The 14,027-nt window shown below is 27.4% G+C and overlaps 2 protein-coding genes across 7 annotated transcripts; one reads left to right on the top strand and one right to left on the bottom strand.

Annotated features, from left to right (window-relative positions):
• Positions 1-2,855: 2,855 nt before the first annotated feature.
• Positions 2,856-4,611, bottom strand: LOC100164073 (protein AAR2 homolog). The gene is given in 5 exon segments (NM_001293533.1): positions 2,856-3,408; positions 3,500-3,613; positions 3,685-3,865; positions 3,933-4,162; positions 4,272-4,611. Coding segments are annotated over 5 exon segments (1,119 nt in total). The 5' UTR covers positions 4,439-4,611; the 3' UTR covers positions 2,856-2,981.
• A 193-nt stretch (positions 4,612-4,804) lies between these two features.
• LOC100166113 (eIF2B-alpha protein-like) lies at positions 4,805-12,407 on the top strand. 6 transcript variants are annotated; one of them, XM_016805478.2, is made up of 9 exons: positions 4,805-5,090; positions 6,205-6,306; positions 6,859-6,998; positions 7,066-7,558; positions 9,424-9,540; positions 10,123-10,235; positions 10,324-10,468; positions 10,787-10,912; positions 12,090-12,407. In XM_016805478.2, exons 4-9 carry the CDS (start codon positions 7,436-7,438, stop codon positions 12,240-12,242), a joined length of 777 nt encoding a protein of 258 aa, XP_016660967.1. In that variant the 5' UTR covers positions 4,805-5,090; positions 6,205-6,306; positions 6,859-6,998; positions 7,066-7,435; the 3' UTR covers positions 12,243-12,407.
• The last annotated feature ends 1,620 nt before the right edge of the window (positions 12,408-14,027 follow it).

The raw sequence follows: 14,027 nt of genomic DNA, 5'->3' as shown, positions 1-14,027 counted from the left end.
TATGTATGTATAATGTATGTATAATGTATGTATATGTGTATGTATGTATATTTGTATATATGTATGTATGTATAATGTATATATGTATGTATATTTGTATATATGTATGTATGTATAATGTATGTATATGTGTATGTGTGTATGTATGTATGATATGTATTATGTACCTAGACATATAGTCGATACAAATGTACATCAATTTATGCGTGTACTACGAATTGCCTATACAGTGGTTTTACATGTAAAATTTGAGGGGGCGGTGCTCCAGTACCTACATATTATTTATACTACTGTTATTCGCCGTAAAGGAGCGCCTCATTTAAAATCTCACGGACTTAATGTAACGTGGTATCAATACTTTCTATTGGATGTGATCGCTGTAAATTGTAATATTAACATTTATTTCATTAGTATTATTCATAATGTATAAGCTTGTTAAATGTATGTACGAGTGTCGAGTACACTTCAAAATATTCACACAGTTATGTAAAGGTTAAGACCCTTTAATTTAGACTTAGGATAATTATTTTTAGCATTTTTAAATATCTATCACTGTAGTCGTATGTGCACAATGTAAACATGCTAAATTAATTTGTAATATGATGACAAAATGTTACCTAATAATGAAACTTGTCTTTGTTTGATAATATGAATTAGATTTATGAATGTGATGTATATATTGTATAAAATCTAATTCTAAGTCAACTTGACCAAATTTTGTATATGTATAACTACCTACCTGCTTATAATCTTTTTTAAGACTGTTCATTGTATATAGCTATGTATATATTTGTATATGAATTAAAACTACAAACATTTTTTATATTATATTATATTACGTCTATTACAAAAATGTGTGTTTTTTATTTCAAATTTTGTAAATATTTTTACAATTTATATTTTTAATCATTAGGTACACTGTGCACTAAAGAAATAACAAACATTTTTAATTTGTGGATAAAGTAATGTTTGAAAATAAAAATGGATAAAAATGTTTTAAAAAAAATTAAGAGTTCTGGTGACATTGATGTTGATACTTTCAAGTTTATGTTATCTTATAATAAATACGACTCATTGTTCTATACGGGAGTGAGCTCTGCTGAGCCAAGGTATATAGATAATGCTCTATTATCTATAATTCTTACTATACTGAGGCGCTGAACTACACATGGCCTATAGCCTATAGGTCGGTAAATGACACGGCCATATAGATATGGCCGTGGTAATCACGGACTAAGATAGATCTTCTATCTTAGTCCGTGGTGGTAATTGAGTATGATTTTTGATAAGATAGGAAAAGTATAATAGGTACATGTTTGGAGAGGCCAAAAATTAGAAATATTGAAGGTAGAGTTAAAAAGTATGAAGTTAGTGATAAAGTAACATGTAGAAATCATAGTGATCATAGTAGTAAGGATACCTGGCCACCTGGGTTAATTATGTAAAAGCTATCTCTAGTGACTTATTTAATTAAGTGTGGAGGAGACATAGTTTGGAAGAGACATATTAATTAAATTATTGATAGGTTAGATAAACCTGAATTAACAGTTCCTGAAACAGTGAATGATAATACCTACTATAGTATAACTCCTTATCCGGACATAGACAATTCTAAGTTTCTTGAAACTAATGTGGATATAAAAGAATAACAGATAAAAGTTTTGGAATTAAACCAGGAATTATAGATTCATAGAAAGCGAACATAAGAAAAAGTAAAGGGGAAATTTAACCACCAATACGCTTAAATTTGTAGGCTATTATTTAAATATATAATATGTATCAATTGAAGAGAAAAAAAATGTAGTATTTAGTTTAAGATTTTACGAATGTTATTATTTAATTATTAAGAGGACGTGATACCCGCATGTGTTGTCTCCGTCTTACAAGTGCATAACATAGCAAATTAGACTCAAAGCAGAACACGTGTAGCTCCATTAGCTTAAACATTAGAGTAAATTGACCTCTTATATAATCTTTTAACCTCTTATAAAATCTAAAGGTAAGATTATTATCTAGACAACCTCATGAGCTTTTTATTATATTTTAATTATTAAGCGAGTTATGAGTACTTTAAAATACACAAACAATTTACAATTTTAAAATACTCATAACTCGCTTAATAATTAAAATATAATATAAGAATCTAATATTATAGATAAGCAAAGTGCATATTGTCCTTTTAGTTGTTCATAAGATAATTGAGTTAATATATTATAGAAAACTTAGTTAAATAGTGTGAATATATGATACATGATAAAACAGATATACTTATTTACTGGCGAATGCATATTTGTAACAAATATCATGTTACGTTGAGTGCCTCGTAGTATTTGGCGCGGATTGCCCGAGGATCCGCGCGAAATCGCTTCCAGGAAAAAATAATCATTACTTTGCTAAAAATAAACGAAAATAAAATCCGAATACACCGTTCAAAAGAAGACATTTCACTGAATAACCACGTATAAAAACGGAAGAACTGCTCTGATAACCGAGTAAATTATAAGGCCATAAAGATGCCTATACAAATTGTCGACTACCCGTCGACCGCGGCCTCTGAGGCAACGCAACTGATGTCGACTATCCGTCGACCGCGGCACTCAACGTGTTAATAAATATTTATTATTTATTAATAATATCAATACACAAAATACACATAAAAAACAATTAAAATTAACACCAAGATTTTGTTTCTCATTAAATTCACCAAGTGCCATGACCTCTTCAGCTTTAATTTATGTTAGGATATTAATAAATGCCTGTATTAGATACATAATAATAAGGTACCTAAATATTTCACTAATATTATTTTATTAGGATATTAAGAGAAACAAATAATAACTCAATAATTGATTTAAGTTTTAATAATATTATATTTAGAACATAATAAATTATATTCATATTAATAATTTTAATAAAGTTATAAAAACTAAGACGTTGTAGTAAAAGTAATAATGTGTTGGTAAGATCACAATATTAAAAGTTTAAAATGTATCTTCAGTACAGTCCACAACAACAGGGGCTTCGTCGTCATCCTCTTCATCTAACCCATTGAATTCCCAACCAAACTTTTGTTGCAAAAATCTCTTTATTTGAATCGTGCCATCTTTAAGATCATCTTCCAGTATAAAATCACAAGTTTCTAATGTTCTAAATAATTCTTTTAGACCATTGTAAATAACATTATTGTTTTCAACAATATCGACTAAAAAGCCTTCTTCTGGTATTGTTTCTAGTTGATGACGTACTGCTATAAAAAACTTTGCAAAAAAGTTTTGATCCTGAGCAATTGCATCTTTACTCATACAAAATAATTGAAACAGCTTCTTCCAGCGCTCAAAAGACTCATAACTTAAACCAAGAAGAAAACAAACATAGGAAAATTGTAGTTCAGCTAATAAATCTATTTTACTGAAAAAAATATAAATAAAGACATATTATTGCATTTAATTAATACTGAAGATAATAATTATAATAATAACTATGTAAATATGATAATAACCTATCATGTTTTTCAGCCATGTAATCGAGTATGTATGAAGTATCAAGTGAATATTTAGTGATTTCAGAAAGTGATGAACCAGGTGGATAATGACACTCCGGAGGTTCAGTAAATCTAAATAATATTGAAAATATTAATCAACATACAAAGTATAATATATTATAATACAAATTAACAAAATTCACCTTATTTTATTTTCTTCTTTCGGCACTAAGTTGGGCAATTGTTCATATCCAACATCTGTTTCACTTCTAATAGGACCCCATTTTCTTCTTTTTTTTGTGTTTTCCTTAACCGATGTAGGAAATAACTCCATTGCCGATCTGATTAATTTTGTTTCAGGGCATAACTTGTGTATTAAATTTTCTAAAATGAAAAATAAATAACTGATAACTAAAGGTATATTATTACATAAATTTATAGTTATACATACCAGTGAGTAGTGAAGACAAACCATTCCACTTTGATAGTTCTTCATATGGATATGGTCCCAAACAGTCATCAAAATATAAGGTATTTGTTTTGTATTGCACTATTTCTAATCTGGGTACATCTATTAAAATTTCATTGGTTGTATCCCACTTTTTTACAAGACATTCGCCTTTTTTAAAACCATGAAAAAATCCACAACGTGGAGCTGTATTACCATACTTATCAGTGGCACTGTAAAAATGATATTGTTGTTAAACATGAACTTCTTATTACAAACGTGTTTAAAATTTTAAATAGGTAGTAATTTGAAGTCAATAGTAATACGTTTTATTCATATTACCTATAGTACACAAAATGTATACCAGGAGGTATCATTTTGATTCCTTTGAATTTATCACCAGTCGCCCAGGACATCATATCGATACCAAATTCCATGCCCGACGGTATGTCGAGAAAAAACGCTGTCGCACCGTTCAGATACAGTTTCATGGCCCTTTCTTGATCCATGATCCATATATCATTCAATTCAGTATTATATAAGGTAGACGCTAGTATAAACAATTAAAAATAGGGTACATTTGTAAATTATTTTCATTAAAGCTACTTGTGTTGTAAGAAGTGTTTAGTTGTATATTTTATAGTTTTATACATTTAAAATTTACAGATTTAAAAATCTAGACATGGTAGACAAGACGTGATAACCGTGTTGTCTACAAAATTGATAATACTATCAACAAAAAAATGGTAAACAAAGTAAACTGTTTGTTTTGATTGGATCGCGATGTCGGCCGATGTAGTGTTGATGTCACGGCCATATAGATGGCGATATATTTATATGGCTGTGGTTTGTTGATGTACTGAAAGTAGATACTAGATAATCCACATTCTACTTTGTGGGACGTGGATGGTGGATCGTGTGGTTGTTATCCTGTAATATTATAATCACGAGATGTTTTTTTAATCTATTCATTTTTATTTTTTATCTACATGCTACAGCTACAAGTCTTCAACAGTTCATCCGTATTCCGTCTACTGAGGTACATCCAGTTGATCTGTTGATCGTTGATGTCATCACTCATCAACCATACTATAATACACATAGTACAAATACATTAATAAATACAAATTATTTAAAATAATATGATATTATAGTTAATAGGTAATTAATTCTAATTATTACAAATTAATAATTTTGTTGGCATAATATTCAATTATACTCATTCTGCCTGCTGACTTAAACGTTCACTTACAGTAGGTAATTAATTATTACAAAGAAATAATTATTCATTATTTGAATCTTATTATTTTTTTTCGTTAAAAAATTCTATGTTTGTATTTAACTAATGTTAAAAGAAGGTAAGCCATTATATGTTATATAAAATGCATGATTAACTTTAGTCAATTATTTGATCATGTTTATGCTTTTTTTCATATTCATGTGTACTAATTTTTTAATAATTTTATAATACATTTCTTTGCATACCTATATTAGTGTAAATTTATATTGTTTTTGCTAAAAATAAATTATTATTATATTATTATGTATACTAACCAATGTATAATATAATATATAATATATACTTATTGCATTAATATTTAAAGCTGTTGATATAACACTACGTATACCAAATAGCAGAATTTAGATTACAATATAAAACATACCTTTTAATTTAGATAGCTAATCTAATTATTTTTATTTGTACCTATTCTTTTATTTCTATTCTTCAGAAAGAATAAAACAATGGTAATATCAATCTGATAGTATTCAGTATTTAAAACAACAATAATAATAATAGAATATATTAGATAATAATTTTGAAGTTCTAACCTGACATTTTTTTAAAAACTAATTAGATGTTAGTGTTACATATTCTAGATAATAAATGAAATATTCTTTAATATTTTAATAATATTTTTGTGTTTGAGACAATTAAAATGATATCAAGAAATTATAAGTCTAATTAAGGGCCGTTTTTACAATGTCCAGTAAAGTGTTGGTTAACGCTAACCGGATGATAACAGATTTTATTACCGGCAGAATTCCGCCAGTTAAGTGTCGGTTAACTTTAACCAGAGGTCGTAAGAACCAGCCTAAATTAATATAGTTATGTATAGGAAAATTGTAACGCCTCAGATGTTTTAATAGTATAAAGGATATGGAGACGAAAATACTACATTTATGATACGTGTGCTGATTTTTTAACTAAATCAAGACTATATAATATAACTATTCAAAATGTTATGTAATAATACATGATTATATTTTTTTTCAGAGGTATCTCAATATTTTAGTAATATTATGGAAAAAGAGTCAGATATAAGTGCTAGTATAGCAGCAATCACTACGTTGATGAAATTATTGGAACATGATAAATGTAAGTACACTTAGAAAATAAATAGATTTATGGACGGGTTCTACATCATAAACATTTTAGACAATTTAAAGTTAAAAGTTACAACACCAATAGTTAAATAAAACTAATTTATAAATTTGGCAAAAGAATATGATAGCTTTCATGTTTTTACAATGAAATACTTATTGATAATTATTTTTGTATTTATTGTGACAACCATATTGTTACTCATTTAATAATAATTGTACTACTTAAATGTAGTTGATTATTATTTTTTTAGATTCTGAGCGGAGCGAGGAAGCTAGTGGCTTTACAATGTTTTTTTTTTCCATAGCAATAAATAAAAAATTATAATATAATAATATTAATTCAACATACAGGCTACAATAAATAATAACAATATAAAAAATCCAGACTTACAAACCGTCTCAGCTCAGAATCGTTTTTCTCATACAATGATATTATATCATTGAATTCAAGTTAAATACAATCCATTATTCATTGACCCACTTGTAACCTACTGTACAACAGAGCGACATCCACTTACCCGCTTTTTTATTTCTTAATGTTTAGCTGAAACTGTACAAGAACTCGACTTGAATTTGCAATCTGCAGTAGAAGTAATTACCAATAGTAGTTTCCGTATTACTGGTGTATCTTCTGGATGTGCATTATTTATGCGGTTTATAACATTTGCCAAATTGGATAATATTGTAAGTATTTTTAAATGTATAGTGTTACTAATATTTTACTTAAATAAGTTTCATTTTGAATATTTAGACAGTGAACCTATATTTATGGACTTCTCACAATAGCGGACTACTTATTAATGGATATTTTATCGGTTCCCAGAAAAATATACTTTTTAGATAGGCCTTAAGTATTCCTAACTTACTGGACCCTTCGATACAACTGTAATATATTTTTAATTTTAAATAGCCAAGAAGTGTAAAGATAAATATAATTGTACATTAATCAATAGTGAAAATAATTAATTAATATAATTACTTCAAATATTATTCATCCGTGTTATGGCTTTACATAGACTACATTGAAAAAATCATCACTTTAAAAAGAGCAGTTATTCATAGTTTCTACATTTGAGAAGTATATAATATATATATATATATATGTATACGAGTACACCATTATGTCTAGTGGAAAGCGAAAAAGACTAACTTTGGCACAAAAAATTGAAATTATAAAATTTGTGGAAGCAGAAAATATTGGAATACGAGCAGTAGCTGAAAAATTCAATATTGGAAAAACACAGGTTAGTGATATATTAAAAAATAAAGTTTATTTATCACAAACATTTGTGGAGCAAGGAAACGAAGAATCAAAACGCAATTTTCCTAAATCGGGCGGTGAAATAATCGACACAGTGATATTTCAATGGTACCTACATGCTCGTGTCAACAATTTTCCAATTTCGGGTCCAGTACTGAAAGAAAAAGCATTGGAATTGGCATCAGAAGTTGGCCTCAATGATTTTAAAGCATCTAATGGATGGTTGCAAAAATTTAAAGACAGGCATCAGATTTCTTATAGAAATATTTATACAGATCCTACATTACTAAAAGAGTGTGATATTACAGAATGGCTAAATAGTGTAAGAGAAACTATTAAAGGTTATAAGGAATGTGATATATTTAACTGTGACGAAACCGGTCTATTTTATCGAATTCTCCCTGAAAATACAATGAGCTTTATAAACGAAACCTGTATTGATGGAAACTTATCAAAGGAGAGACTGACCGTTATGTTATGTACTAACATGGATGGAGAATTTGAAAAACCATTGATCATAGGAAAAGTTGGAAAACATAATTGTTTTAAAAACATAAATATAAACAGCCTTGAAATTGTTTGGAAGTCTAACCCTAAAGCATGGATGACACGTACCATTATGACTGAGTGGCTTCTAGATTTTGATTACAGAATGACTCAATCAAAAAGAAATATAGTTCTTTTTTTAGATAATGCAAGCTCTCATCATTCGCTTAACAATCTGCAATCGATTAAACTAATATTTTTTCCGCCATATTTATCAACTTGTCAGCCTTTGGATCAAGGAATTTTTCAAAATTTTAAAATTCTATATCGACAATGTGTATTAAAACATCATCTATCGATGATGAACAATGGTTCTGGATTAATGAATAAAATCAATGTGCTTCACGCAATTCTTTGGATAAAATGCGCTATTAATGAAGTTAAAAGATCAACAGTGAGAAATAGTTTCATTAAATCTGGTATCTTGATCTCAGGTGAAAATGAAACAGAAGACAATATTGCAACTAATGATTATAAAGCATTGTTGATTCGCTTGATTGGCGATGATTCAATTAATTATGCAGAGTTAGATAATAAACTATTGACCGAAAATCAATCATTAGATTTAATCAAAATAATGCAAGAACTCATTGACCCACAAATAAGTGATGAAGATGATACTGAAGATGATACCTCATATCTCCTCAATGAAGATATAGTCTTGACAAATTTAGGTCAAATTTCTAATTCGACCGAAAAGAAGAAGATTGAACATCAAATTATTAGTTAAAAATCATTGTTTTTTGTTTGTCTTTATCTTTAATGTCTACTAGTAGATTTGTATGTGTTTAAAAGTTAATATTCCTATACATTTTAGTTTTAAGTAACATAATGTACAATATAAAATCTAATTACACTTTTATGTAAATTAACAAATGTTATAAAATATGTTAATGAGATACTTTAAAGTTTGCTCTGCCTCTTTGTTTGTAAAATATTAATCATAAACAACATTGTACAAGAGTAATAGAGCTATTACAATTAATAATAAATTTAAATATTCTAGTTGTTCTAATAAAATTACTAAATAAAATAATAATGTACATCGTTAATGATGTTTTTTTTAAATTGTTAATTCATATTATATTGTTATACAATTATTCGGTGTATAAAAATGTTGATAAACTAATTCAATTAGATATAATTTTTATTAAAATATTTTTTACACTTATTTTAGTAAATTATAATCAAGAATCTATCTTACTGTTATTTTTATTTTGACAGTATCGAGAGCAAGAAATTTAATATTAAAACAAAAAAGTAATTCAGTTAATATGTATACTTTTATGTACTTAATTTTAGACTTTTGCGGAGTGTAAAAAAGTTATGTTGGATCGAGGAAAAGTATTTTTGAAGAAACTTACCGATGCAAGAAATAAGGTTGCCAAAATTACTCTTCCTTTCTTTGTTGATGGCACTGTAAGTATTAGCCTACAATACATATATAATGTAATGAAGTGGCATATTTAGATCTTTTTAAAAGAAAAATATAACAGTGATATTATGTTACATAGGTAATATAATAATTAAAATAATATTATTATAATACATTAATGTATATAAAATATAATATACATTCATATAACCATAGCTGTAAATATGCCATTAATGTAATGAAATTAACAATATATTTTAATAATAACAAGTAAATTGAATTGATTAATCATGTGAGAGTCCTTAATGGGTTGCCTCTCTCATCAAAGTATTTGTACTCATATATGTATGATTATTTTGGTTTTATTATTAATTTATTTGTTAATCCCTATTAATGTTTTTTCACTCCTCTTATCATAATATATTGTACTTAATACTAGGACGAAATCTGAATAAGTTGTATCATTGGTTAAATATCAATATAATATATATATATGTATATTTAATCAATGATTTTATCTATTAAAAAACAAAAATATTTTATTTATTTTACCCATATTCCATTTACAACACTTATGCCCTTAAATATAGATTATATTATATTCCTTTTAAATTTATTGTTTTTAGAATATCTTGACACATTCAAAATCTAGAGTGGTATTAGAAGCCATGAAATTAGCTGTGAATTCACAAAAAAGATTCCATGTTTTTGTATCTGAGTCATCTCCTGATAAAAGCGGGTAATTTGGTGGCGTATAATATTCATATATAATATCATTTATACAATTTTTTTTAGAATTTTTTTTAATACATATGTTTGTTTATTAGAATTGAAATGTACGATTGTCTGAAGGCACTTGATATTCCTTGCACATTGATATTAGATTCTGCTGTTGGTTACATCATGGAAAGGGTTGATATGGTTATGGTCGGAGCTGAATGTGTTGTAGAGAGTGGCGGAATAATTAACAAGGTAATAAATTAATATATACAATATTACAAACTTAACGTTATTCTAACTTCTATAACTACAGTCTGTGAATTATAATAATATAAAATCAACCACTCACTCCCTTTTTAATAGCTCTAAGTAAATATCCATTATGACCTAATACCATGCATTCAATATTATAGTCAATGTAAAATAAATAACTAGGTAAATAAATAGGTGTAAGTGATTAGTTAAGTGTCCTCCGACCTCCAGTATAGTGATATATTATATTGAAACAATTCTTTTTTAATAGAAAGTAATTCTACTTTTATGTTAATTCTTTTATATTTTGTTGTCTAGATTGGAAGTTGTACTATGGCTATTTGTGCTAAAGAATTCAAAAAACCATTTTACGTGTTAACAGAAAGTTACAAGTTTTCGCGAATGTATCCTCTAAATCAGAAAGATTTACCTAATAATTTCAAAGTAAGTATATTTTTCATAACCTTATGTGGTCTTATAGAGATTAAATATAATCATAAACAAATATTTTTAAGTTTATACCAGCTTAGACAGTCAAAAAAATGTTATTATAATTTTAACATGATAATATAAGAGATGTTATATTATATTTTTAATTTATTCTATTAAGGGGGCTGGAGCGTAATCAATTCTAAGGAGTAAAAACTAGGCATTTTATATTTCAGTTTATCTGGGTCTTGTGTATGTGTTGAAAGTAAATGAACATTAGTTTGCGTAATTTGTAGTACTGATCACGTTTTATAGAGGCATCATAGTAACCGGGATGTACGTCTGTAATTTTACCTACGCGCATGCACATGTCACCAAATATTGCTTTATAAAATGACAAACATTTTTTTTCAAAAAATATTATCTCTGACTTCAATCACTACGCTCAGTAGGATGTTTCGATTTTAATTTTCAAAGTAGATTTGAATTCTCCTCTAAATTTACTATGGTTTAACTGTCGTACATTCTTCATATTCTATATCAATGCATTTAAATTTGAATTATGAATATGTTCTATTTTTACTCTTTTTTTTAGTAAATTTCTAAGTAAAATAATAAAAATCAGAAAAATGAAATTGTCAAAGCATAGATAATTTAGTGACAAATTCAAATTTGCTTTCAAAATTAATATCGGAACATTATATTGGGTAGTGATTGACGTCATGAGCTATGTTTTCGACCGAAAATAAATCACGCTCTAACCCCTTTAAGAAGATAGCATAATATACAATATTATCATAATGAATCTTATTTGTTTCTGAATCCAGGTGCACCAAAACTTTAAAATTGTTTAACTTAACACAGTTTTTGTATCAACAATGATATTATGAATATTATATGATTTTTTTCATTTAATTTCATAATATTATCATTTATTATATTTAATTTCATAATTATCATTTAATACATTTAAAAAATATGAAAAATTTGAGATCATGAAATACGATTCAATTTAGCATGTTATATCTTGTGAGATTTGCTATAGAAACTTACTGCTCTTTGGTTTACATAAAATTGTTAGCCTTAGTTGAATTCTCTAAAAATATATTACTGCTAAATATTAATTGCCAATGTTTAAAGAACTATAAATTATTATCTCTAGTACTATTTTATTTTATTTTTTTCAATTTAGTACAATGGGAACAATTCAAATGATGATAATTTATTACATGCTCACCCTTCGGTGGATTATACACACCCATCTTACATCAGCTTGCTTTTTACTGACCTCGGAATATTGATGCCATCAGCTGTAAGTGACGAATTAATAAAACTGTACTTGTAAATGTTTAATACATCTGGTATGTTGATAAAATTATGTTAATGAAATGTAATGTTATGCTAAATAAAATAAATTTAAATCATAATATTAATCTTATAATGCATACTATTGATTGTGTTTAAAACTATGTTTTTTTCGTATGAAATATACTACTCATATTATATTATATTTTTCATTTGGAAAACATGAAGACTTTTGCATTGTGTAATTGATATGGAAATAGGGGCCACCGATATCCAATTTACCTTTCAAACTGTGATGTAACTATTCTAAACTATTTATTCTAACCATATTAATTCTAGTTTATTTTAAATTGATTATTAGATATTATCATTGAGTTCAATTATACTATACAATATATTATGAAATATCGGAAAATCGACGCACGGCCATGGTGTACTGATGTATCTGATTTGCCTATCTAAATCGCCGTATGATCATAATTATTTTGTAAATTCGGGACACCAATGTTAAAATATAGTAATGGAGATTAAAAAGCGAGACAACCGTGGTTGGATCGGGGCATTTTTTGTTTCAGTTATTAAAAATCGGGATATTTAAAATTAAAAACAGATTTTTATTTTTAACATTTATAATAGTTAATATTTTAGTTCTAGAAACAAAACCCTCGATCGATCACTTATTAAACTCAATTTCCTAAGATATTTTTTTCAGAATTAAAATCGGACCATTCAAGTTCGAGCAGTGTTATCTAGCTTATAAGCATTTTTAAACCTTTGACCAAAAAAAAAAAAAACAAAATAATTAATATTTGTGTAATGCGTTATTGACATGTAGATGCATGTGCTTTGTATTTATTTTATACATAGTCACTCAAACTTTCAACGCAATACGCACAAATTTACATGACCCGCATAAACACACATAGCAAATTGCCTATATTGAACTCCTTAAAAACGGTCCGTATGTAATCCCTTTAAGGGGATTCCACACTATCGTTTTCTGTAGAAAAATACACTTATATACGCGATCAAAGCTACTGACTTGGGTTTTACTCCGATAATAATTTTGAAAATATAGTTTAATTTATTATTAAATCTTTTGGATCGAAATACTAACCTAACATCAAAATTATTTTATGGCGAAATGTTGTAGTATATTAAACCTAAACGAGTTCCATCATACCGACTTGAGTTTTGCATCGATAATAATTTTGGAAACATATTTCATTTTGTTGTTAAGTCAACTTTGAATCGTTTGAGCCACTTATAATTACTAGCTGAATATCCCGGCTTCGCATGTGTGCAGTTTATGTTTTGTGGCAAATCCTATTTAGTATATATAGCCATATAGGTGTATCTTGGTTTGAGTGTATCTCATTCACGGACAATCAGTGTACCTAGCTTTGTGAAATAATTCTTCTTAGGTGGGAACCATAACATGGACGCCACAAAATTTAGCACTCGTTAAAAGTTATTATATTTTTTAACATGGTTAAACTACTTACTCTCTAAAATTTTCTGATATCTCTGAGATTTTCGTCAAATTCAATTTAGTATAGTTTTTGAGTATATAAGCTACACATAAACATTTGGTTTTAAAATTGTACTTGGTCTGTTAAAGTAACCAATGGCAACCATTTAGACATAAAAAAAGTTTCAATTTCCACCGTGAATCTCAAGGTTCCTGTTTGACAATCTCTTTAAAATGTGAATATCGGAAAATCCTTTCTTATTGCACATCTAGAGTATTAGAGGAACCTGCACATTCCAAATTTTATGTTCCTACGTTTTTTAATGTTTGAGATAAGCGAGTAAGTGATTCAAA

This window comes from Acyrthosiphon pisum, chromosome A1 (assembly GCF_005508785.2).
Source record: "Acyrthosiphon pisum isolate AL4f chromosome A1, pea_aphid_22Mar2018_4r6ur, whole genome shotgun sequence".
NCBI lineage: Eukaryota > Metazoa > Arthropoda > Insecta > Hemiptera > Aphididae > Acyrthosiphon > Acyrthosiphon pisum.
The sequence above is the reverse complement of the archived record's forward strand: the minus strand, read 5'-3'. Positions and strand labels throughout refer to the sequence as shown.

Excerpts from the sequence above, each read along its gene's own strand:
- LOC100166113 (XM_008186144.3), top strand. Across the intron at positions 6,999-9,423 it reads TTGCCAAATTGGATAATATT|ACTTTTGCGGAGTGTAAAAA; the intron begins GTAAGTATTTTT and ends ACTTAATTTTAG. Across the intron at positions 9,541-10,122 it reads CTTTCTTTGTTGATGGCACT|AATATCTTGACACATTCAAA; the intron begins GTAAGTATTAGC and ends TATTGTTTTTAG.